Below are 26,551 nucleotides of genomic sequence, written 5' to 3' on the forward strand. Positions count from 1 at the left end.
TAAACAAAGGAGCACAAGAAAATAGGAGCAGGAGTAGATTATCTGGTACCTCAAGCAACCCTTGACATTCAATGTGATTAGAGCTGATATAGGTTGGCTTCAGCTTTTCTTCTATGTTCAGTTATAGTAATAATCTTCCCTTTAATTCCTATTATTAATGTGCATGACTTCATAATTTCCCATATTAAGCTCTATTTGCCAAGTTTATACCCACTCATTCTATCTATATGCCTTTGCAGAATCACAATATCCTCTTCACAATGTGCTTTTCAGACTATTGTTGTGTCATTGGCAGACCTGGATACGTTATATTCTGCTCCTTCCTCCAGACTATCAATATAGATAGTTAATAATTGAAGATCAAGAGCTAATCACTGGGATACTCTACTAGTTGTATCCTTCTTGCTATTTCCCCTTATTGACTCTAGCATCTTGCCGACAATAGATGTTAAACTAAGTGGCCTACAGTTATCCCCCACCATTTGTTTTTCTCCTAACTTGAATAAGGGAGTCCTATTTGATGCTTTCCAATCCTCTGATACCCTCCCAGAATTTGGTGAGATTTGTAAATCTCATTGGTAGAATTTCAAAAGAAAGTTCCAAGCTGGATGGAATTATTTAAAATAAAAATGTGACTCTAAATTCAAATAATATTTCCCTGCCTTTAATAATTTTACCATGTTTATCTTGTTCCCTCTTAAGTACTTTGATTCTGCTTTAGAAAACTGACATCTCAAGCGTATTCCGTGAACTGAGTATGAAAAGTTCTGTATTAATCCTGTGCAGTAGCCCCTCAACACCACCCCCCACACCAGACAATGATGCAGCCAGTTAGAATGCTCTGCGTTGTACATCTGAAGAAATGTGCAAGTGCCTTTGCTGACATACCAAATCCCTTCAAACTCCAAATGAAATATAGCCACTGCCATGCCTTCTTTGTAACTGCACCGATACGTTGGCCCAGGATAGATCAATTTAATAGAGTTAATCTCACCATTTTTCAGTTAATTCTGAAAAATGGCTGCTTTCATGTCTTCTGATTATGAATTTAATTAAGGTCATAAAAAATACTTTAAAATTGGTATTAGGTATTGACAAACAAAGGAGGTTCTACTGTATGCACATGTTGATGCCACAAAAAATAATTTTATTAAATTATTAGAATGTAGAAAGAAGAACAAATGATTACTGAAGTAATGGTACAAAAAGCAAGACAATACTTATCATCCACCTGTGAGTTGATCTGCACAATGCCAGAGGGAAACCACAGATCCAACAATCTTTTAATCTTTTCTCTTCTCTTTCTCTCTCTCCCCCTCTCCCCCTCCCTCTCTCCTTCTGAACCTCCCTCACTACCTCCCCATCCTCCAATCCTTAGCACTACCATTAGTTCAAGTACATTTATTATCAAAGAATGTATAAATTGTAAACTGTGAGATTTTCTTGCTCCCAGGTAGCCTCAAAGCAAGAAATCCTAAAGAAACCATTTAAAAAAAAGAATAAAAACAAAAATAAAGGGCCAACACCTGTTGCACAAGAGAAAGAAAAAAATACAAATCATGCAAACAATTGAAGTGAAGAACAGCATTCTGAACCAAAAATTGAGTCCTCAGATGGGAACCTGGAGCAGCCCAAAATAGGCCCAAAGCCTCGCTTATCAGGGCATCATGTCTTATGACCCAACCTAAGAGAAGACTTCCCCCCCTTGCACAAATAAACTTTATACCTTTTATATTTTTATACCCTTTGTTATCTTTATCAACCTTCAGCCAACACAGACACTCCTCAAAATTAGAGACAGCAGGTGTAGATGGGGGACAATATTCTTTACCGGTATCTAATCTTAATGATGTGCATTCAAAATAGAGTTAAAACATTGGTCAATAAGGGTGAAAACAGGCCATTACAACATTCCAAGCTGACACCATTTGTCTTTCAAACCTCTATTTTATTGAGCATATACCAAGGAGGAATCACATTCTATAAACACAAGAAAGTCTGCAGATGCTAAAATTCCCAAGCAACATGCACAAAATGCTGGAGGAACTCTGCAGGTCAGGCAGCATATATGGAAATGAATAAACAGTTGATATTTCTTGCCAAGACCCTTCTTCAGGATGCCATATTTCACTCTTATAGGGCACTGAATTGTAAGTATTTTAAATAGAATATTTTACATATCGGAAGGCCATTTCAATGTTCCATACATGATTGCCAATAGCTCTTTGCTCTCAGTCCAGATGAAGGCTCTGGGCCCAAAGTGGCAGCTATCCATTTCCCTCCATCGATGCTGCCTAAGCCAGAATTCATTCGTCAGTTTGTATGCAGCTCTTTGTGATAGTCTTTTAATTAAGGTCTAGAAACCACTGTAGATGAGCAGATTTCTAACTCCTCTTGTAGTACATGGGAGGAGTTTTCATAATCTAGTGGCAGATTCACAGTCATATTGCACTAAATGTTTCAGTGGTATGGATTCAACACAGGAAATTAACGAGAGGGGGAGCTCTGCGTGCTTCTCAGGTCACTAGTTTGCAGGATGGGCTTCTTGTGGAATTGATGCTTTCAGGAGGAATCAATCTATCGCCAAGGAGCAAGTGATCATAGTACTAGAGTGCACTCTAGAAGTTGCAAAGTATGCAACTTAAAATCTGGAATGAAAATTTGTCCTCGGATGTTTGTGCTAAGTGATGCAGACTTAGTAGTGAATGAACATGTTTGTTGCATTCTGCTTCTAAAATTTGGTTTCAATGACCTAAATACAGACGTGATGCAGACAAGGAACTCTGGGCATGTCTGTTCATCACATGACCAACAGCTAATTTCTACCCCAATCTATTTTTTTGCATTTTGCAGAACCAAAACCTGTAAAATTTAGATTTGGGGCTTGAAAGATGATCGTCATCAATAATTCCCTTTCCCCTAAAAGGCATCAGTGGCAGCAGTCTGGGTGTCTGAGATCAACTGTAGGAAAGGGGAATTTTAGAAGACTTCATTGGGTTTCAAGGATCGCTCCCTCTTCAGAGTAGAGCATGAAGACTCTATTGCATAGCAGAGGTGCAGAGATAAATCCTTTGTTTATTAGCTGTAACAAATCTTCTTGTGCAGTTACTTGGAAGATATAGCCAATTAATTTGACATATCTGCTGGAGGTCAGCCCATACGGTTCCTGTATTTTCACTGTGTATACCAATTGTTGAAGACCTGGAGTCAAAATAACACTCATCCTCCACTAGACTCTGTCTTCCATGGCCACACCTATTTTGTGTGTAATCTTTGCCATGGATCTCATATGCCCTAATCTTTTGGATCAGCCTACTATGATGAACTTTGACAAATACTTTACAACATCAATAACCTGTCAATATCTGGGACTACAAACAGACCTTGGCTCAGAATGGAGAGAAAAGTTCAGGAGAGAGAGGAATTGGGAGAGTTGGGGCAGGAGTGAGAGAGAAGCTTGGAGGTGGATGTGGGTGTGGAATGCAAGATGTATAGGAAGGGGGGATGAGGCTATAAACATTTTGCTCTTCTGCTTCCTCCCTTTTTCACTCAAGATACTCTTATCCACAACCTCTCCATGCTCTCATCCACACCTTTCATGCACTTATTTATACTACTCTGTGCAGTCTTCCTTGTCTCTCCGCATGCTCACTTCCACACCTTCCACCCACTATTATCCCTTATCCCTAAACTCTTTCCCAGCTCTGCAAGTTCCAGCCTGTGTGCTTTTTACTTTTTCTCTCACAATCACCAAGTCCATGTGTTCTTTTCCCCTCCCTGCATACTTCGGCCTACCTGTTTGCTCCTAATGTTTGATCACTGAGCTCACTTCACTGATTCCAGACACACTCCTGCTTTTCTCTCTCTCTCTCTCTCTCTCTCTCTCTCTCTCTCTATATATATATATATATATATATATATATAAAACCTGTGCAGGAGAGTTTTTAAAGTGGAAAAGCCATTGCACTGAGACAGTTCTTCTCTCTGGAACTCAGAAGGTCCAGTGGGATAAACAAGTTTGGCAGACTGAGGTCTTGGCTGCAGTGAATGACCATGACATCTTCTGTGACTTGTCGTGGCCTTCGCTCTCCACAAAGCAATATAGTACTGCCTTCCTGGCCATTGAATCTTACACATAATGTATATAGTATTCACTCAGTGTTCACTTTATAAGGCATAGGTCTTCCACTGCTGTAGCCCATCCACTTTTAAGTTTGACATAGTGTGCATTCCGAAATGCTCTTCTGCACACCACCATAGTAACATGTGGTTATTTGAATTACTGTCACCTTCCGGTCAGCTTGAACCAGTCTGTCCATTCTCTTCTGATCTCCGTCATTAACAAGGTGTTCTTGTCCTCGAAACTGCTGCTCACTGAATGTTTCTTGTTTTTCACACCTTTCTCTGTAAACTCTAGAGACTGCTGTGCATGAAAATCCTAGGAGTTCAACAGTTTCTGAGATATTCAAACCCCCCCATCTGGCACCAACAATCCAGGATCAAAGTCACTGAGATCACATTTTTCCCCATTCTGATGTTTAGTTCGAACAACAACCGAACCTCTTGACTGTGTCTACATGCATTGAGTTGCTGGCAGATTAGATATTTGTATTAACGAGCAATTGTACAGGTATACCTAATAAAGTGAACACTGAGTGTATATCTGTCACCCTCCTTCCATCTTTCATCCCTGTCCATCCTCTCCTTTCAACCCCACCTCCCCACAATCCCAGTGTACAATGTATTTTCTATGATTAATGATAGTTAATTATATTTCTGTTTAACGGCCTTACGAAGACCAATCAAGTAGTGCTTTGTGCATCTTATCTAGGAAAGCATGCTGTAATGTATCACACAAATTACACGACATTATTAATTCATGAATTAAATATTTTTAATAGTTCAAACACAAAAAATATTATTTTTTGCTTTGGATTTTGAATAAAATCCAAAAATGCTGTAAATACATGGCAGGTCAGGCAATCTCTATGGAAAGAAAGAGATGGCAGGTGAATTCTGATGAAAGAAGATTGACTTGAAATATTAACACTTTTTCCCATTCCAGAAATTTTCCCCCAGTTGATCAATACTTTCTGCATTTTATGTTTTGAATAAAATTCCTTCTGTGTTCTGTGTTTTGATTTTGTAAATCATTCTAAAAAGCATGATTTATTTATTTAGGGCTCAGCCAGTGAAAGTACACTGGTCGCACTCCTTGCAGCTAAAAGGAAGATGGTTACACTATTTCAGGCAAATAATTCTGATGTGGAGGAAGGCATGATCATGTCTAAGCTGGTGGCCTACACATCAGATCAGGTGAGCATTGCTGCTGTCACTGTGTCTTTTCATTGAATTGACCTAATCAAATGTGAAATGATGATGCTAATTTAGAAATATATAGTAATGAAAACTTTGAATAGTGACATATAGCTGTTAAGAACATAATTAAATATGAAAATTGCTTTAATTTCTGTACAGTAATTGTTTTCTTCGATTCTGTCAGAGAAACTAATGCAACATTGTCCCATAGAAAGAGTAGGAATTTGTTTTAGACCATAAACTACAAAATTTAAAGTTAGACTATTTTGAAGGAATATTTGGACATAGATTATGTTAATCCGGAATTTTTTGCTGGTTCTGTCATTGAAATGGCAGAATTCTCTTTGCTGATGAGAGTGGAAAACAGCAGTAATGCAGACTGGTTAGGCTTCTGAAATTTAACTGGTTAGACTTTTGAAATTTTAAATTGCAATTTTGAAGGAAGAAGAAAGTGGTAGAAGACAGGGTCTTGACTTTCATATGATGATGCAGTAAGCATGGTTAGAAGATCAGACTACAATCAGACCGAGCACAGATACAGATATTATTCTGGGCTCAGACTGACCACTCAGTCAACAAACTAAAACACCAGTTATTCTGAAAGGACTGATTGGACTTGTGGTAAGAATCTAAACATGTGACAATAGATTTCTGTGTACAAAAGATCAAATGCAATTGCACATTGAATGAAATCAAAAGAAATGGGAAGGATATTGTGATCATGGTGCCCAGATTTCTCATTCATAAAGGGATGGAAAACTGGGTCTACTCTCCCTACTGACTATAGTTGTAAATTTCCTGGAAAAAGCAGCTTGCACAATAGTCTCTGGATTGAGGGATTCTAATTCAGACCATTCCAAACAAAACAAAATTTCATATGATAGATTTTACCTAAGCTCTTTAATCTTCTAATGAAAGTGGAAATTTATAAGTGAAAGATTAAACACAACATTGTCCAAGGAATGTGCCAGAAGCCTTAAAATATTAGGTGGTGTTGGGGAGGCTGGACATGTCAGTGGTGGATTGGGATCAATTAAGCCATCATCAATGAGATTGCATGCAACATTGTAGTTCAGGCTCAGATTAAGGGTACAAGAGCAATGGATGCAGACCAGGAGTGTCCACAGGTCTTCTGGTGCCGTAAAGGGGATGGATAGTTCCGTTAGAATTTCACATACCATCAGAGGTCTGGGTTTGCCACCATGTTCTCCAGACTGCCCAGCGCAACAGGTATCCCGACGACAAGGTTCGCTCGTAATTCAAATTCTCCTGGAACATAAGAGGAGTTAGATCATCCCATGAGTCCTTAAAGTAGAATTTGTTACAATATCAAAAACTGGCAGTGCCAATTTCCAGCCGGCATGATTTGATCTGTAAATGATTGCAGGTATGATTATAAAGGGTTAAAACAACTTTCATTCAAGAAGTACAGGGGATGCACTGTGTCATTCAACTTCTTGTCCCAAAATGCATCTATATTATCTTCGGTCTCCTTAATAACAGCTCTTTTAAAAAAAAATCAACCATTGCTAAAAATCAGCTCAGATTTCATCTATAATTCTTATCACTTGTTTTTACTTGAGATTTCCTTTCATGCCCTTCAGACATGTTGTGACAGTTTTAAGCCTTATTTATTTAGAAACCCATTGCTACAAGATTGGCAGATAAAAGGCAGATTCCTATGGTTTCCTATCCAACAAAGGCAAGATGCCTTGCCCAAAGAATGCCTGTTTCTCTTAGTTGTGGTGTCATAGGTGCAGCCTTGGACAGCGAATGACCATCCAGAAAACCAGCCCTTATACTGTATACAAGACAGGAATCCTATGGGCGTCCTATTCAGCTGCAAGCCCTACTTGACCTCTGGGTCACCAAGGTCTCAAGACAACTAAGAAATGTGCATACATTTCTAGCCAGATGTGCACAGCCTGCCATACTGAAACTTGATTTATTAATCTCTTTGTATTTTGATCACAGTGAAGCATCTGAATTTTGCTTCAAGCTATTTATAATTCATTTTCGATAATACCATGAAGTATTTAAAACAGAACTTGTCTCAAAATATGTTAGGCAGTACAGGACTTCTGGGTCAAGGGAAGGAATATGATGTTTTTAAAGTGAGCAATAGGATTCAATAATGTTGCTTCCTTAAATATAGTTTGTTTTTAAGTGCACAATTTGACTGATCCCATTTTCTAATCAGCAATATATTATCTAGATACAATACGCAGACCCATCTGTCTAGACGATTTATTGACTTTGTATGTAAAAATAATCTCCTAAAAAAGTCTTTGAAGATTGAAAATCAGTTTTTTATTTATCAGTAGAAGACTTCATAGTGATGTTTTAACATAGAAACATAGAAACATAGAAAATAGGTGCAGGAGTAGGCCATTCGGCCCTTCGAGCCTGCACCGCCATTTATTATGATCATGGCTGATCATCCAACTCAGAAACCCGCCCCACCCTTCCCTCCATACCCCCTGATCCCCGTAGCCACAAGGGCCATATCTAACTCCCTCTTAAATATAGCCAATGAACTGGCCTCAACTGTTTCCTGTGGCAGAGAATTCCACAGATTCACCACTCTCTGTGTGAAGAAGTTTTTTCCTAATCTCGGTCCTAAAAGGCTTCCCCTCTATCCTCAAACTGTGGCCCCTCGTTCTGGACTTCCCCAACATCAGGAACAATCTTCCTGCATCTAGCCTGTCCAATCCCTTTAGGATCTTATACGTTTCAATCAGATCCCCCCTCAGTCTTCTAAATTCCAACGAGTACAAGCCCAGTTTATCCAGTCTTTCTTCATATGAAAGTCCTGCCATCCCAGGAATCAATCTGGGGAACCTTCTTTGTACTCCCTCTATCGCAAGGATGTCTTTCCTCAGATCAAGGGACCAAAACTGCACACAATACTCCAGGTGTGGTCTCACCGAGGCCTTGTACAACTGCAGTAGTACCTCCCTGCTCCTGTACTCGAATCCTCTCACTATAAATGCCAGCATACCATTCGCCTTTTTCACCGCCTGCTGTACCTGCATGCCCACTTTCAATGACTGGTGTATAATGACACCCAGGTCTCGTTGCACCTCCCCTTTTCCTAATCGGCCACCATTCAGATAATAATCTGTTTTCCTATTTTTGAAAAGTGGATAACTTCACATTTATCCACATTAAATTGCATCTGCCATGAATTTGCCCACTCACCCAACCTATCCAAGTCACCCTGCATCCTCTTAGCATCCTCCTCACAGCTAACACTGCCACCCAGCTTCGTGTCATCCGCAAACTTGGAGATGCTGCATTTAATTCCCTCATCCAAGTCATTAATATATATTGTAAACAACTGGGGTCCCAGCACTGAGCCTTGCAGTACCCCACTAGTCACCGCCTGCCATTCTGAAAAGGTCCTGTTTATTCCCACTCTTTGCTTCCTATCTGCTAACCAATTCTCCACCCACACCAATACCTTACCCCCAATACCCTGTGCTTTAAGTTTGCACACTAATCTCCTGTGTGGGACCTTGTCAAAAGCCTTTTGAAAATCCAAATATACCACGTCCACTGGTTCTCCCCTATCCACTCTACTAGTTACATCCTCAAAAAATTCTATGAGATTCGTCAGACATGATTTTCCTTTCACAAATCCATGCTGACTTTGCCCGATCATTTCACCGCTTTCCAAATGTGCTGTTATCACATCCTTGATAACTGACTCCAGCAGTTTCCCCACCACCGACGTTAGGCTAACCGGTCTATAATTCCCCGGTTTCTCTCTCCCTCCTTTTTTAAAAAGTGGAGTTACATTAGCCACCCTCCAATCCTCAGGAACTAGTCCCGAATCTAACGAGTTTTGAAAAATTATCACTAATGCATCCACTATTTCTTGGGCTACTTCCTTAAGCACTCTAGGATGCAGACCATCTGGCCCTGGGGATTTATCTGCCTTCAATCCCTTCAATTTACCTAACACCACTTCCCTACTAACATATATTTCGCTCAGTTCCTCCATCTCACTGGACCCTCTGTCCCCTACTATTTCTGGAAGATTATTTATGTCCTCCTTAGTGAAGACAGAACCAAAGTAATTATTCAATTGGTCTGCCATGTCCTTGCTCCCCATAATCAATTCACCTGTTTCTGTCTGCAGGGGACCTACATTTGTCTTTACCAGTCTTTTCCTATTTACATATCTATAAAAGCTTTTACGGTCAGTTTTTATGTTTCCTGCCAGTTTTCTCTCATAATCTTTTTTCCCCTTCCTAATTAAGCCCTTTGTCCTCCTCTGCTGAACTCTGAATTTCTCCCAGTCCTCAGGTGAGCCACTTTCTCTGGCTAATTTGTATGCTTCTTCTTTGGAATTGATACTATCCCTAATTTCTCTTGTCAGCCACGGGTGCACTACCTTCCTTGATTTATTCTTTTTCTAAAATACACCAGAATTTTAGGTTATTTATCACTCAGATCAAGAATTTAATACCTTTTATGTGGATAAATATGTGTAGGTAAAGATGTTTATTGTTAACTAATGTTCGGATCCATTTGAGGAACATGTTTTAGATTAGTTGCTACTAGAGAAATCGTTTTATTTATTTGCCACAAACAATTTTTGGTGTGCTAATTACATTAAATTCAGCGCTAAGCAATAACTACTGTTGCTTGGCAGATAAGAAATAAGAATGATAACATTTCAACAAGTAATGCAGGTCAGATTATTTTCCTTCTGTTGGAGGATTTGCCTCAAGGCACAAGTGACCTTTCTTATTTGTATCAGTGAATATGTCCGGTTAGACATAAAAGCAAGATCCATTGTTTGTTATTTGTTCACCAGATTGCTTGGTGTGTAATAGCTGTTTTTAGAATATATACATATTTTTATTCTAGCTGCCCATTTTTAAATATTCTTAAATTTTTAATAATTTGAAAGATAGTCTGCAGTAGTAAGTTGTAGCCAAGAATGTCATGATTAAAAAAAAATGGAAGAATAGATTATTTATGTTGTAGCATTTACAGAAGAGCCTGTTATGAATCCACTAAATGTCTGTGCAGTTATGAATAAAGTGAGGAGGAAGGAATTAGAGTGGTCCGATTTATCAAAGAGGTCAATTAACTGCTGTATCTCCTATTAAAGTAATAACAATTTGCATTATTAGGACAGTTTCTTTTTAAGAGAATCATTTGGTTATTTGTTTAAATCAAAATCAAAGTCAAAGTCAAACCAAGATTTACTATCAAAGTACATATATGCTACCTTGAGATTCATTTTCTTGCAGGCATTTACACAAAAATAAAGAAATGCAATAGAATTTATTTTAAAAATATACATAAACAAAGGCTAACAGTAACTATTGTAAATAAAAAATATTGAGAACATGAGTTCTCGAGAGTCCTTGAAAGTGAGTCTGTAGATTGTAGAAACCATTTGTTGTTAAGGTGAGGGAAGCTATCCATGCCGGAACAAGAGCTTGATATAGAGTAGTAACTGTACCTAAATCTGGTGGTGTGGGACCTAACCTCCTGCCCAATGGAAGTAGCCAGAAGAGAACATTGCCCTGACAGTATGGGTCTTTGAAGATGGCTGCTGCTTTCTTATGATGGCATGCCATGTAAGTGTGCTCAGTGGTGTCGAGGGCTTTGTTTGTAATGGGCTGGCCTAGACCCACCACTTTTTGTAGACTTTTCCAGTTCTGGCCATTGTAGTTTCCATACCATATCATGATACCAGTTCGATTACTCTCCACTGTGCATCTATAGAAGTTTGTCATTGTTTTTGGTGATATACTGAATCTATGCAAACTTGTAAGATAGTAGAGGTACTGTTGTGCCTTCTTTGTGGTAGCACCTATGTGTTGGTCCCAGGAAAGATTCTCTGATATGATAATACCAAGGAATGTAAAGCTACTGACCCTTTCCAACTCTGAGGACTGACTAATGAGCATCTGGCTTCTTTCTTATGTAGTTGATAATCATCTCTTCGGTTACTGATGTTGAGTGAGAGGTTGTTGTGGTACCATTAGATCAGATCTTCTATCTCCCAATTCATTACCATATTTGATATGACCAACAACAATGGTGGCATCAGGAAAGTACAGGAGCCTCAGGATTCACATCATCAGGTTTAGGAATAATTATTGCCCCTCAACCATCAGGCTCTTGAACCAAAGGACACAATTTCACCCAACTTCACATGCCCCATTATTGAAATGTTCCCACAACCTATGGGCTCCCTTTCAAAGGCTGTTCATTTCATGTTCTCGATATAGATTCCTTATTTATTTATCTATTTTTTCTCTCAGCTCAAGCTGGTAAAACCTGAGGTACAGGCTTAGCCAAGCACACTTATTTGTCAACTGCTAAGAACATTTGGACTATTCTAGTGGTGTTTAGTATTGTGGCTTTCTGAAGATTACATAGATATTACTGTATAACCCGATTTGTTTAATACTATTGTGTAGTGACTTTAACGGTTGATAAAGTCGGTGAGGTTTTATTATGGTTATTGTTCTATTATGAATTTAATGAGTCTACCCTCAAGCAAGTGAATTTCAGGGTTTACATATGGTGATATATATGTACTTTGATAATAAATTTACTTTGAACTTGAAAGTTAAATATGTCATTGGAGCTGTACTTAGCCTCATAGTCATAGGTATAAAGCAAGTAGAGGAGGAGACTAAGCACACAGTTTTGTGGTGCACCTGTGCTGATAGCGATTGTGGAGATGTTGTTGCCAAGCCATATTGACTGGGGTCTGCAAGTGAGGAGATCAAGATCCAGTTACACGGGAGAGTATTGAGGATTAGGACTTGGAGCTTAGCGATTAGATTTGAGAGGATGATTGCATTGAATGCTGAGCAGCAGTTAGTGAAGGGAATCTTGAACGATGCACCTTTATGGTCCAGGTACTCCAAAGCTGAGTGAAGGGTAAATGAAATGGCATCTGTTGTTGATCTGTTCTGACGTAAGCAGATCCAGGTCACTCCTCAGGCAGAAGTAAGCATGCTTTATGACTAATCTCTTGAAGTATTGTGTCACAGTGGATTTATAGTGCCTATTAAAAGTATTCACCCCCGCTCCCCCCCAGAAGTTTTCATGTTTTATTGCTTTACAACATTGAATTTCAGTGGATTTAATTTGGCTTTTCTGGCACTGATCAACAGAAAATACTCTTTCATGTCAAAGTGAAAACACGTTTCTACAAAATAGTCTAAATGTATTACAATTATTAAACACAAAATTATTGATTGCATAATTAACCACCCACTTCAAGTCAGTATTTATTAGCTGCACCTTTGGCAGCAAATACAGCCTTGAGTCTGTGTGGATAAGTCTCTGTCAGCTTTGCACATGTGGACACTGCAATCTTTCACCATTCTTCTTTACGAAACTGCTTGAGCTCTGTAAGGTTGCATGGGGATCATGATGAATAGCCCTTTTCAAGTCCAGCCACAAATTCTCAATTAGATTGAGGTCTGGACTCCAACTTGGCCACTCCAGGACATTAACTTTGTTGTTTTTAAGCCATTCCTGTGTAGCTTTGGCTTTATGCTTGGGGTCATTGTCTTGCTGGAAAATAAATCTTCTCCCAAGCTGCAGTTCTCTTCAAAACTGCATCAGGTTTCCCACCCAGGAATTTCCCTGTATTTTTCTGCATTCATTTTACCCTTTACTTTCACAAGCCTTCCAGGGCCTGCTGTAGTGAAGCATCCCCACAGCATGATGCAGCCACCACCATGCCTCCTGGTAGGGATGGTGTGCTGTTGATGATGTGCCATGTTTGGCTTATGCCAAACATAGTGTTTAGTCTGATGAACAAAAAGCTCAATTTTGGTTTCATCAGACTATAGAATCTTCTTCCAGCTGATTTCAGAGTCTCCAACATGCCTTCTGGCAAACTCTAGCTGAGATTTCACATGAGTTTTTTTCAGCAGTGGCATTCTCCTAATCACTTTCCCATAAAGCTGTGACTGGTGAAGCACCCAGACAACAGTTAAATGTGCAGTCTCTCCCATCTCAGCCACTGAAGCTTGTAACTCCTCTGGAGTTGTCATAGGTCTCTTGGTGGCCTCCCTTACTAGTCCCCTTCTTCCATGGTCACTCAGTTTTTGCAGACAACCTTGTCTAGGCAGATTTACAGCTGTGCCATATTCTTTCCATTTCTTGATGATTGACTCAACTGTACTCCAAAGGGTATTCGGTGACTTGGGAATTTTCCTGTATCCATCTCCTGACTAGTGCTCTTCGATAACCTCTTCGTGGAGTTGCTTGCAGTGTTCTTTTGTCTTCATGCTGTAGTTTTTGCCAGGATACTGACTCACCAGCAGTTGGATCAGTTGGATACAGGTGTATTTTTACTACAATCAATTGAAACACCTTGTCTACACACAGGTTTCCAAAAACAGATCTTCTTTTAATTAATTATCTGACTTCTAAAACCAATTGGCTGCACCAGTGATGATTTGGTGTGTCATATTAAAGAGGGCGAATACTTATGTAATCAATTATTTTGTGTTTTATACTTGTAATTAATTTAAATCACTTTGTAGAGATCTGTTTTCACTTTGCATGGAAGAGTCTTTTTTTCTGTTGATCAGTGTCTAAAAAGAAAAAATTAAATGCACTGTGATTCAATGTTGTAAAACAATAAAGCATGAAAGCTTCCAAGGCGGGGAGGGGTTGAATACTTTTTTATAGGCACTGTAAGTAGTACCAGATAATAATCATTGAGGAGGTTACTGTGATCTTTTTGGGTGCTGGTACGATTGAAGTTTGCTTGAAGCAGATGGGTTCCTCAGACTGCTGAAGCAAGATGTTGAAAGTGACTGCAAACACTCCAGCCAGTTGATTAGCACAGGTCTTCAGAGCTTGGCCAGGTATGCTACCTATGCCAGATACTTTCCATGGATTCACCCTCCTGAAGGATTCTCTCACACTTGCCTCAAGATTGGGATCCCAGGCTTGTTGGGGATAATTGGAGTTTGTGATGGTTCCTCCATGTTCTGTCAATCAAAGTGAGCATAAAAGGCATTGAGCTCATTGGGGAATGAAACCTTGTTGTCATTTACGTTGCTTGGTTTTGCTTTGTAGGAGATGATGTCATTCAAGCATAAGTGTTTTAAGCATAAGTGTTTTAAGTTTAGTCTAGAATTGCTGCTTTGCATGTGAGATGGCTTTCCGGAAGTCATACCTGGAGCTTTTGTACTTTCCCGGATTGCCAGTCTCGATCTGGCCTTCAGCAAATTTTGAATCTCCTGGTTCATCCAGGCTTTCTGGTTGGGGAGGACTTAATGATTTTATTTCGAAGGCTGTGTTTAGAAATACTGTTTTCCTACGTTGATAAGCCTATTGATAACAATATTATCAATGATTTTTCACATTTTTAATAAAAAATATCAACATAATTAAAGGACATTGAATCAAAGTCTATTTTTATATACATGAAAGGGTGTTAGAGAACATACACAACCCGATTTCATGATATAAAAGCACATATACATGTACATGTCACTATCTGTGTAAGATCACATATTCATGTCAATGTCGTTCTATATTAAACCCCAAGAGGATCAACAAAATAGTCTCTTGCTTTGAAAATGATATAGTTTGATTTCAGATATAACCATGAAGAACTTCAGGATACAATTTTTGTACCTGCTGACACAAATTCATTTAAGGTTAGTGGTGAGCACATTCCATTGATAGTATGGGAAAATGTAAGGGCCATAATTCACAAAATCAGGTGTTGCATTTTCCAAAGAAGAGAAAATCTGCAGATGCTGGAGATCTGAGCAACACACACAAATTCAGGAGGAACTCAGCAGGCCAGGCAGCATCTATGCAAAAAGCACAGTCGATGCTTTGGGCTGAAACCCTTCAGTGGTCCTGTTGAAGGCTTTTGACACGAAACATCAAATGTACTTTTTTCCATAGATGCTGCCTGGCCTGCTGAGTTCCTCCAGAATTTTGTGTGTGTTGCATTTTCTACACAGCTGGAGGTACTTCTGCTTATAATGCAGGCAAGTGAGGGAATAGGGCAGGGTCTGGTTTCATAGGAACCGTAATAGCTACAGCATGTCCTCTTGATTCCTGTGGGAATGAAAATCCAAAGAATATGACGGATGTTGGAAATCTGAAATAAATTCAAAGAACTAGAAATACATGGTATCAATGGAAGGTGAAACAGCACTGATGTTTCATTTGTGTGGGAATTCTTTAGACTATTTTTGTCTGACATTCTTAGCCTGTGGAGCTTTAACAATTCACTTTATGTGTGTTGGTCCTCACAGCTATATCAGGTTCTAACTAAACTAATCGGTTAGGCACTCCCAGTAAAAAGGTTACCCACCACAAGCTCTACGTCCATCTCCCACCACTACAATAGCAATCCTTGCTTTCCTCCCTCTGACCCCAACTGCAACTTCCTCCCCCAAGCCAGTTTGTAATGACAATAACATTTCTGTATCTAAAGGGACATTTTGTAACCACAACAATCACAACAGCTCTCTCAAGAAAATATACTGGAACCTTTATTCGTTACCATGCACTCAACTCCACCGGGTTCATTTAGAACTTTGAATTCAGTTTAATGAATCAACAGTCGCATTTTGTTTCCAGGAACTTCCATTTATAAAATACATTGACAGCAGTTAAAATGCCACATCACCCTGTGGCTATTATGTCACAACAGATCTTTCAAGCCCATAGGAGCAGTTCGTTTCCATCTTTATTTCCAGGCAAAAACCCAGAGAGCAGACCAGGATCTGCGACAGGAAAGCACTGTTATGTTTTGGAAGTTCAAAAGATTAAACTAATTCAATGGAACACAAGAGATCCGAGGAACGCGAGTCTTATGTTTGTTCTTTAAATGGGGCGCACACATTTCACATGGTAGCATGATGACGTATACAATTCATATATTTTTACATCTAACTCGTAATAATTTATTTAAACTAACAAGAATACTTAATTAAAGTTTATACAATATTACTCAAATATTGCTGAAACATTAAATATACAACACTCCTCCCTTCTTAACTATAACTTCAACTCAATATAGGATGTATCTCAACTGTATATACAATATACTATATAATACAATGACTATATACTATATTATACATCCACCACATAGTCAATTTTTAAATTGTCCCATTCAGTCCTGAAGATTTAATCAATGTGGAGGCTTGAGAGATACCGTCTTTCCTAACAAGGGGGGATCCAATTGCTGGGTGGGTGAGACTTGTGGCTGTGAAACACTCTCAGGTTCTGGGGCCTCCACTGTAGAGATTGTAAGAGTTGATTCTGAGACTGCAGAAAGTGGTTCTGACATCTCTGGACACCTTTCCTCTTCCTTTTTCTTCTTCTGGTTTGTTCATTTTGATTTTGGGAAGGTGCATTTAGCTCACTGGAATATTCTCCTAGTAATTCTTCAAAGCTCCCTTTACGATCTCATCTCCCTACTTTACGCATCCACATCATCTGATAAATACTCTGTTTTCGTATCTCCATTGACTCCTTTCATTTTGCCTTCCACTCATCAGCTGGGTTTTGGGTCTTTGCATCTACTTTTACAAGCAGCCTTTTGTCTCCCACTTGAAGTTCATGCAATAACCTTAATACATGCAAAGTAGATTCTGGTTCTTTATACTCGCAAAAGCCAGACGTTCACAACTTTCCTGAAGCTCCATGAACTCTATTCCACCTTCAAACCAAGCCACATTTCAGAAGTAACCGCCTGATTAACAAATCAGAAGCTTTCTCAGATATATTTCCTACAAAAATTGTTGTAGTCAGATCACTGCTTTCATCATGTTCACGAATCCTCTGAGCAGCATGGTCCTTCCTTGGTTCAATATGCTTTCCAACCAGAGGTGGCACCAACACCTATTTGTCTTCTGTTGGGTAACACTTCGTGGTATACTGCGTCGACACAGTTATGTCATCACACAGTACTCCTCTTAATCGAGTTTTAGTAGTCTCTGCCAATCATGCCTTCACAATGCTGGCCCTCCTGTTTTTACCACACACAAACTCAATGTGACTTATTGGTTGTTGTATTTCACTGTTACAAATACCATTCCCACAGGAGTTATCTTTTCTCCAGTATAATCTCCTTATTGGATATCTGCAGGCTTCAGTTCAGTATCTTTGAAATGTAATTCAAACTCATTTTGTGGAATGACTGAAACAGCTGAGCCAGTGTCCAATTCCATTTTAACTAATTTCCTTTCACTTTTGCTGTAAGCCATATTGCTTGTCTATTGTTAATTTTCACATTTAAATCTGAAAGATACCGATTCCTTTGTCACTCATTATTATCAGATTTTTCATCAACATCATGTATCAGTGTTCTTTTTGAAGCTACACATTGATTTTTTATCTGTTTCTCATCTCTCTGTAGTCCGTTTTAAGAGACTTTTGGATAGGTGCATGGAGCTTAGAAAAATAGAGGGCTATGGGTAAACCTAGTAATTTCTAAGGTAGGAACATGTTCGGCACAACTGTGGGCAGAAGGGCCTGTATTGTGCTGTAGGTTTTCTATGACTCTATGATTTATTTTGGTCTGCCCAACATGCTCTTTGTATGTGACCTACTTTGTTGCATTTTCTGCATGCTTCACCTTTAAACTTGCATTGTTCTGGAGTAAGTGAGCCCTCGCCACAATGGTAACATAATTTGTTCAGCCCGGCCGGCTTCTGTTCAGACGTTGCAATTTTGTTCATGCTCACTTTCATTCCTGACTTCAACTCACAACTGCCATATTTCAAAAGCAAGATCAACTGTTGTTGTGCTTCAGTTAGGAGCAGTTTTTGAATGCTTTCTTATAAGATTCCACAAACCAAACAACCTCTCAGTGCATTGTTGAGTCCATTACTGAACTGACAGTGCTCACACAAATTCTTCAATTCAGCCATATAAGAAGTATGAACTTCCCTTCCTTTTGATTCTGCTTATGAAACCTAAAGCATTCTGCAATCAGAAATGACTTTTGAACTAAATATTGTGGATCAGAATTTGAGGATGGAATTGTTTCAGCTGAAAGAAAATTGACCACCTTTGGCTGTGGTGGGGCACTCATTTGACTGCCAGTGTTTTAGAGCATCTTGGACATTGGAACTGAATAAATATGCTGAGTTTGGTGAGTGTTTAGAGTGAGGGTGGTCTGGTCCAGCCCAGAATAATATTATTAGAATTCCATTGTTGTGTGGCTCTATTCACTCCCAAAATTAATTTCCATTGCAGTGGGGCTAATTACTTAATCACTACAATATTAGTATCGCAAAGATGTACGACATCCCTCTCAGTTATAGTGACCATTCTGCATACCAATTTCAGTCCACTGCAATAAAATTGATGCTTTGTCTGTCTGTAGACATGACAGTTATATCCGCATCTGCTTATCACTTAGTTATACATACATAAGGAAAATTTGCGAGGGCACCTTTTCTTCGCTTACCTTTCCACAATATTTTCTTAAATATTGTACGTATGTTGATTTTGTGATGCTTTAAACTAGCCTGCTGCCAAGTATTGTCAAGCTTATGCTTGAATGATAATTTACATGAAGTACTGAAGTGCTGTAAGGAATCATACAATCACAGGTTATTGCTCTCAGGAAGAAATAAACAAGTAATAATTGTATATGTTTATTGTATATTTCATTCTCTTTAACAGTAATTTAACATTAAAATCACTGTTTTTTATTAATTAGATCCAATTTTAAAGAAAGCAGTTTTTCTTGCAGTCTCACTCTTCTGTTGAACGAGCAGGGTTGATTGGTGGCATCAAAATGAGAAAACTTCCAACTGATGAGAAATTCAGCCTTCGTGGCCAGACACTGAGACAAGCTCTAGAAGAAGATAAAGCTTTAGGTCTCATCCCTTTCTTTGTAAGTGAAGATTTCCATTACCTTTGGTAATTATTACCCAAGTTATTGTTTTTTTATACTTTTCTGTCTTTTTGGCTCAAGCTATAGACTGTCTACGTTTTTAATCGCTTTCAAAAAGGATTAACATTGGGAACCCATTGAATAATTGGGAGCAGAATGTGTGGTCAGTCCTGATTTGCAAGCTTGGAGCAGTGCTTTACTTAATGAGCCTTAAATTGTAGTGCCCTAAGCATTCATGAACTTTATATCTGATAACTGCATCAGTACAGCAATGGAATGTTATTCCCATTGAACTGACATACTGTGTTAAGCATTGGTACAGGGTGGAAGCACAGAACTGTTGTAACCCGAAAGGAGAACATTCATGGCACTGAGCCCATGTTGACTCCCCATAGAGTAATCTGTTTGGGCCCCTTTCCCTGCTCTTTCCCTATCTCTGCAAATTTCACAACCAGGATTCCTGCTGTTTTTTGAATAAATACAATAACTTATGGTGTTGCTGAGAAAGATCGTTTGTATTTTAGCTTCTTATGAATGCAACCTTCAAAATTTAAGAAATGTAACTCCCTCTGTTTAACACACTGATCACTAGATTATTTATTAATGCTGATTGTTCTTTAGAGGAAAAGAATGAATTGTAAGTAATGAACACAAGAGTCTCTCTGCAGATGCTGGAAGTCCAATGTAAAACATTCAAAATGCTGGAAGAATTCAGCAGGACAGACAGCATCTAATGATGAGGCCTCTGTCGTTCAGGATTGACCATGGATGTTGCATCCTGGCTGTTCAGGTACGGAAGCCAGGGCAGTACAATATGGAGAGCAAGCTGTTGCCCGTGTAACAAACTCCACACATCTGATGAACCCAAAGGAACGCAGAGACCGATACAGTTTGGCACCAGCAGCTGCATGACGCAGGAGTTGCCAGTCAGCATTGAGCTTAACATAGAACTGCCTTGGGGACTCCAGCTCCAGATTTTTCCATCTGGGTTAACTTCCGAAGCCTTCCCCGTGAGTGGGTATAGCCACAAAGCAGCGAAGGTTTGAGATCAGTGCTTTCCTCCTCCTGGATGAGCTGCCAACCACGGCTGATGAGCCCCATCTGCCTGAAGCGACTGGTTTAAAGGCACCAGTAACTTGCCTTTGCCTCTTCTCCTGTCGGTAGAAATTGTTCCGCTGGGCTTAGTAGCTAAGCCACATTTGAAGGCCAAGAGCTGGACATGGTTGTCAGAGGCAATTTAGTCCCACTCCATTGGGAGCATTTAATAGGTAGTGGGAGCTTATCCCCATTGCCACTCCCAGCTATAGCAAGGAACCAGGCAGCATCCATAGAAAAGAATAAACAGTTGACATTTCGGCTGAGACCCTTCATCAGCACTGGAAAGAAAAGAGGAACAAGCCAGAATAAGAAGGTGGGGGGAGTCAGGTGGTTGGAGGTGAGGGATAAAGTGAGAAGCTTGGAGGTGATAGGTGGAATGGGTAAAGGGCTGAAGATGAAGAAATCTGATAGGACAGGAGAGTGGATCATGGAAGAAAGAGAAGGAAAAAGGACACCAGGGGATGTGATAGGCAGGTGAGAGGAGCCAGAGTGGGGAATGGAAGAAAAGGGAAGGGGGGAGGGAAGAATTACTGAAAGTTAGAGAAATTGCTCCTCCCACCTGAGAGTGGCCTTATCGTGGCAGTAGAGAAGGCCATGGACTGACATGTTGGAATGAGAATGGGGATAGAAATTTAAATGTTCTTGGCCACTGAGAAATCCTGCTTCTTGCAGATCAAGAGAAGGTGCTTGACAAAGTCTACGTCGGGTCTCACCAATGTGGAGGATGCCACATCAGGAGCACCGGAGACCGTAGACGATCCCAATAGATTTTCAGGTGAAGTGTTGCCTCACCTGGAAGGACTGTTTGGGGCCCTGAATGGAGGTGAAGGAGGAGGTGAATGGGCTGGTGTAGCTCCTTCCTTATCTGCTTGCAGGGTTAAGTGCCAGGAGAGAGATTAGTGGGGAGGGACGAATAGGCATGTAGAGAGAAATCCCTTTGGAAAGTGGAGAATGGAGGGGTGTTAAAAATGTGTTTGGTGGTAGGATCCCATTGAAAACGGTGGAAATTGTGGAGAGCGATGTGCTGGATACAGAGGCTCAAAGGTGTTAGGTAAGGACTCTATCTCCGTTGAGGTGGTGGGAAGATGGGAGGAATGCAGATGCTTGGGAAATGGAGGAGATGTGGGTCATGGCAATGGTAGAGGAAGGAAAACCATGTTCTTTAAAGAAGGAGAGCATGCCTGGTTCTGGAAAGGAAAGCTTTATCCTCAGAACCGATGTGACAGCGGCAAACGGAAATGGCATTTTTACAGATAACAGGGTAGAAAGAAGTATGGACAAGATAGCTATGAGAGTCAGTAAATTTATTAAAGATATCGGTAGACAGTTTGTCCCCAGAGATGCAGACAAAGAGATCAAGAAAGGGGAGAGAGATGTCAGATGATCTAGACATTAATTTCTCTCTGGTAATTTTTTCCCTCATTCCCATTCCCTGTTCTTCCATATCCCACTCTAGTTCTCCTCTTACCTCTTCTCTTCTCCTCACTTGACCGACACCTCCCATTGCTGCCCCTCTTCATTCCCTTTCGTCCGTGGTCCACCCTCCTCTCCTGTCAGATTCCTCCTTCTTCAGCCCTTTACCTTCTCTACCTAGCACCTCCCAGCTTCTCACTTCATGTGCCATCCCCACCCACTGGCTTCACCTATCACCTTCTAGCTTGTACTTCTTCCCACCCCCTCCCCACCTTCTTATTCTGGCTTCTTCCCCCTTCCTTCCCAGTCCTGTGGAAGGCCCTTGGTCCAAAATATCGACTGCTTATTCCTTTCCATAGATGCTCCCTGATCTGTTGAGTCCTTAGATCATAAAGGCCGTAAAATATAGGAGCAGAGTAGGCCATTTAGCCCATCAAGTCCGCTTCACCATTCCATTATAACTGACCCATTTCCCTCTCAACCCCACTCTCCTGCTTTCTCCCTGTACCTTTCACTCCCTGACTAATCAAGGACTTATCAACTTCTGCCTTAAATATATCTAAAGACCTGGCCTCTACAACCACCTGTGCCATCAAATTCCACAGATTCACCACCCCCTAGCTGAAGAAATTTAACCTCATCTCCATTCTGACTGGACGTCCCTCTATTCTGAGGCTGTGCCCTGTGTTCCTAGACTCCCCCACTATAGGAAACATTCTTTCCACATCAACTCCATCTTGACCTTACAACATTGATAGGTTTCAATGAGGTAGCCCCCTCATTCTTTAAATTCCAATCACTACAGTTCCAGAGCCATCAAATGCTTCATATGATAACCTTCTCATTCCCAGAATTATTTTTATGAACCACTTTTGAAGCCTCTCCACAGTCGGCACATCCTTTGTTAGATAATGGGCCCAAACTTGCTTAAAATACTGCAAGTGAGGCCTCACTAGCACCTTATCAAGCCTCAGTATTACATCCTTGTTTTTATATTCCAGTTGTCTTGAAATAAATGCTAACATTGCATTTGCCTTCCTCAGTACAGACTCAGTCTGCAAATTAACCTTTAGGGAATCCTGCATGATCCTTTGCACCTTGGATTTATCACTTTTCTGCCTGTTTTGAAAATAGGCTATGCTTTTTTCCCTTCCTCCAAAGTGCATGGCCATACACTTCCCAACAATGCCACTTCTTTGCTTCATTCTCCTAACTTTTTTTGCTTCCCTGCAATAGTCACCAGCAGCCAACCAATAAAGGGTCCCTTTATTCCCTCACTTTGCCTCCTGCCAATCAGCCAATCCTCTATCCGTGCTAGTATCTTTCCAGTAATATCATGGTCTCTTATCTTGTTAAGTAGCCTTATGTGTGGCAACTTGACAAAGGCCTTCTGAAAATCCAAGTACACTACATCCACCAATTGTCCTTTATCTACCCTGTTTGTTATTTCCTCAAACAATTCCAACAGATTTGTCAGGCAAGATTTTCTCTTAAGGAAGCCATGTTGACTTTGACCTATTTTATCATGTGTCTCTAAGTGCCCTAAAACCACATCCATAACAATCGAATCCACCATCTTCCCAACCATGAGATCAGGCTAACTGGTCTATAATTTCCTCTCTTCTGCTTCCCTCCCTTCTTGAAGGATGGAGTGACAAACGTAATTTTCCAGTCCTCTGGAACCATGACAGTATGTAGTGATTCTTGAAGGATCATTACTAATGCCCCCACAATGTCCCCAGCCACCTTCTTCAGAATCCTGAGGTGTAGTCCATCTTGTCTAGGTGACATATCGACCTCCAAACCTTTCAGTTTCCCAAGCACCTTCTCCCTACTAATTGCAATTACACTCACTTCTGTCCCCTAACACTCTCAAACTCCCAGCATACTGCTAGGGTCTTCCACAGTGAAGAAAGATGCAAAATACTTATTTAGTTCATCCACCATTTCCTTGTTTCCCCATGACTAGCTCTCCAGCAATATTCCCAGCTGTCTGATATCTGCTCTCGCATTTCTTTCAGCATTTTGTAATTTTAAAAGTTGCATGTTTTCGTTGCAACATATCCTTTGCAGAAAGGAGTAAATTGTAGTCTGTCTCTCATTAGAATGATCATTGTAAGTACAGGTCTACTCCAGTTTACAAACACTGGACTTGTGTGCATCCTATGCAAACGGACAAGCACTTGATGGGGCAGCAGGCCGGATTTTCCAGCTGCTAATAACTCAGGTTGCAGCCGCATTTCTGACTTGTGTACAGTTCACAGAGACAGAAGCCTTTCATAACCTGAGGTGGACCTGTACAATCGTTCCTGCAGGTTACAAGTGTGAATGTAACAAATCCAAGGGTTTGAACGTCAGGCGAATAGCTTCAAAGTTGTTCTAGCCATCTGAATCTGCTGTTTTTGAAACCTAATTGCCTAACAATTGAGGTTAGCTGGAACAGTTGGCGTTATTTATCTAGACTAATTGAGCCTGCAGAGCTTCCTATCCTGTTTGCACAGCTAGCACATGGCCACAATGATTAAGCTCAATCTTATTATACATCGGTTTTCCTTATCCCAAGGGTACAATATATTTCTGAACACTAGCGTGCGATAAAGTAAATGTAATGATGCTTTAGCAAATGTATTTCATCAGAGTGTATTTGATTAGAATTTTAGATGTAATTAGTGTTCCCAATCTAGGGAATTACAGGTGACACAATCACTGCAGATAAATGGCTGTTGATATCCTTTCTTTGTGTTCACTTTTAATATCCATATGGGTACTATGTGCATCAAGAAATAATCAAAAACCTAGTTCTTAAAATTAAACCAGACTGTATAAATTATTACTGCAATAATCTAAATGCAGCTTGTGCGTATTAATTACTCAAGAACAGATTGTCCACAAATTGCCCATTACTTTATACAATATACTTGATTTCCAAGATGATAATTTTGTATCCCAACCATATTTTTAAGTGGTGCTGAGTGAAAACTTGACATTACTCCCTTCTGCAGGGCTGATAGAGTAAAGTATACTGAGCTCACACTGTTTAAAATATCTACTAATATTTTGCCATCCCTTCTCATCCTTTTATCTCCATATGAAAATTGCAGGTGCTTTTGTTATTATTTAATTGATAATATACAGTTATTTATTATCTGCCAATTGTGTTGATGTGTTTGATATTAACATGAGTTTCTGACTATACACTATGTGGCCACTTTATTAGGTACACCTGTACAGCTGCTTATTAATGCAAGTATCTAATCAGCCCAATCATACGGCAGAAAGGATGCATAAAAGAATATAATCATGGTCAAGACGTTCTGTTGTTGTTCCGACCAAACATCTGGATAAGGAAAAAATGTGATCTAAGTGGCTGTGACTGTGGAGTGATCGTTGGTGCCAGAAAAGGTGGTTTGATTATCTTAGAAAGTGCTCATTTCCTGGAATTTTTATGCACATCAGCCTCCAGAGTTTACAGAGGATTGTGTGAAAGTAGGAAAATATCCATTGAGTGACAGTTCTGTGAGCAAAAATGCCTTGTTTATGAGAGAGGTCAGAGGAGAGTGTCCGGACTGTCCAAGCTGACATGAAGCCAACAGTAACTCAATAAACATGCGTTACAACACTTGTGTGCAGAAGAGCATCTCTGAATGTACAACACTTTGAACTTTGAAGTGAATTGGCTGCAATATCAAAAGGCCACGGACTCCTCTCTATCACCTCCTCACTCTCCCTGACCAGACGAAGGTCATCGAGCTGCAGCTCCAGTTCCGTAACGCGGTCCCTTAGGAGCTGCATCTCAATTCAAAGAAGGAGTCTGAGAGTCTGAGTGGGAGTGCCGAGAAAGACATTTTTGAAATTTTCGTTATTTTTTTTTCTCCAACGGCGTTCTGAGAGGCGGAACTGCGCAGGCGTGTGACGTCGGGCAGTGCAGTGCGGCAGATTTAAAAGGAACAAAGCCTCATAGAGCGGGCTGCGTAGTTTGCGGACTGCGGAGTGAGCCGGGAGCAGAGTGAAGACTTAAGGGCTTCGGCTCAATGGGCTTAGGCGGAAACGGGCGAGGCGAGGAAGGTTTGGTATTCATTTTCTGTTGTTATTTGAGGAGAGGGGCAGTATGAGTGTGAGGGCAGTTTGCTGTTCTCGGTGTCGGATGTGGGAGGCCCTGGAGTCTCCAAGCCTCCCGGACGTCTACATCTGCGCCAATTGCATCGAGAGGAGTTGCAGGCAGGTGGTCCGTGGTCACGCCAGGGCCACGGGAGGCAGACAAGTGGGTCACGGTTAGGAGGGGGAAGGGGAAAAGTCAGGTAATAGGGAGTACCCCAGTGGCTGTGCCCCTTAACAACAGGTACTCCTGTTTGAGTACTGTTGGGGGGGGACAGCTTACCCAGGGGAAGCGACAGTGGCCGTGCCTCCGGCACAGAGTCTGGACCTGTAGCTCAGAAGGGTAGGGCAAGGAAGAGGAGGGCAGTTGTGATAGGGGACTCGATAGTAAGGGGGTCAGATAGGCGATTCTGTGGACGCAGTCCAGAGACCCGGATGGTAGTTTGCCTCCCTGGTGCCAGGGTCCGGGATATTTCTGATCGTGTCCAAGATATCCTGAAGTGGGAGGGTGAGGAGCCAGAGGTCGTGGTACATAAAGGTACCAATGACATAGGTAGGAAAAGCGATGAGGTCCTGAAAGGAGAATATAGGGAGCTAGGAAGGGAGTTGAGAAAAAGGACCGCAAAGGTAGTAATCTTGGGATTACTGCCTGTGCCACGCGACAGTGAGAGTAGGAATGCGATGAGGTGGAGGATAAATGCGTGGCTGAGGGATTGGAGCAGGGGGCAGGGATTCAAGTTTTTG

The 26,551-nt window shown here is 40.5% G+C and overlaps 1 protein-coding gene across 4 annotated transcripts in view; it reads left to right on the forward strand.

The window, feature by feature from the left end:
* LOC134344340 (aromatic-L-amino-acid decarboxylase-like) overlaps positions 1–26,551 on the forward strand; it is a 117,775-nt gene that overhangs the window by 14,329 nt on the left and 76,895 nt on the right. For all 4 annotated transcript variants that reach the window (XM_063043952.1, XM_063043951.1, XM_063043950.1 and 1 more), the window contains exons 5-6: positions 5,182–5,316; positions 19,058–19,201. In XM_063043952.1, coding sequence (XP_062900022.1) covers positions 5,182–5,316; positions 19,058–19,201 — 279 coding nt within the window. The remainder of the gene's footprint in view (positions 1–5,181; positions 5,317–19,057; positions 19,202–26,551) is intronic.

This window comes from Mobula hypostoma, chromosome 3 (genome assembly GCF_963921235.1).
Source record: "Mobula hypostoma chromosome 3, sMobHyp1.1, whole genome shotgun sequence".
In the NCBI taxonomy this organism is placed as follows: Eukaryota; Metazoa; Chordata; class Chondrichthyes; order Myliobatiformes; family Myliobatidae; genus Mobula; species Mobula hypostoma.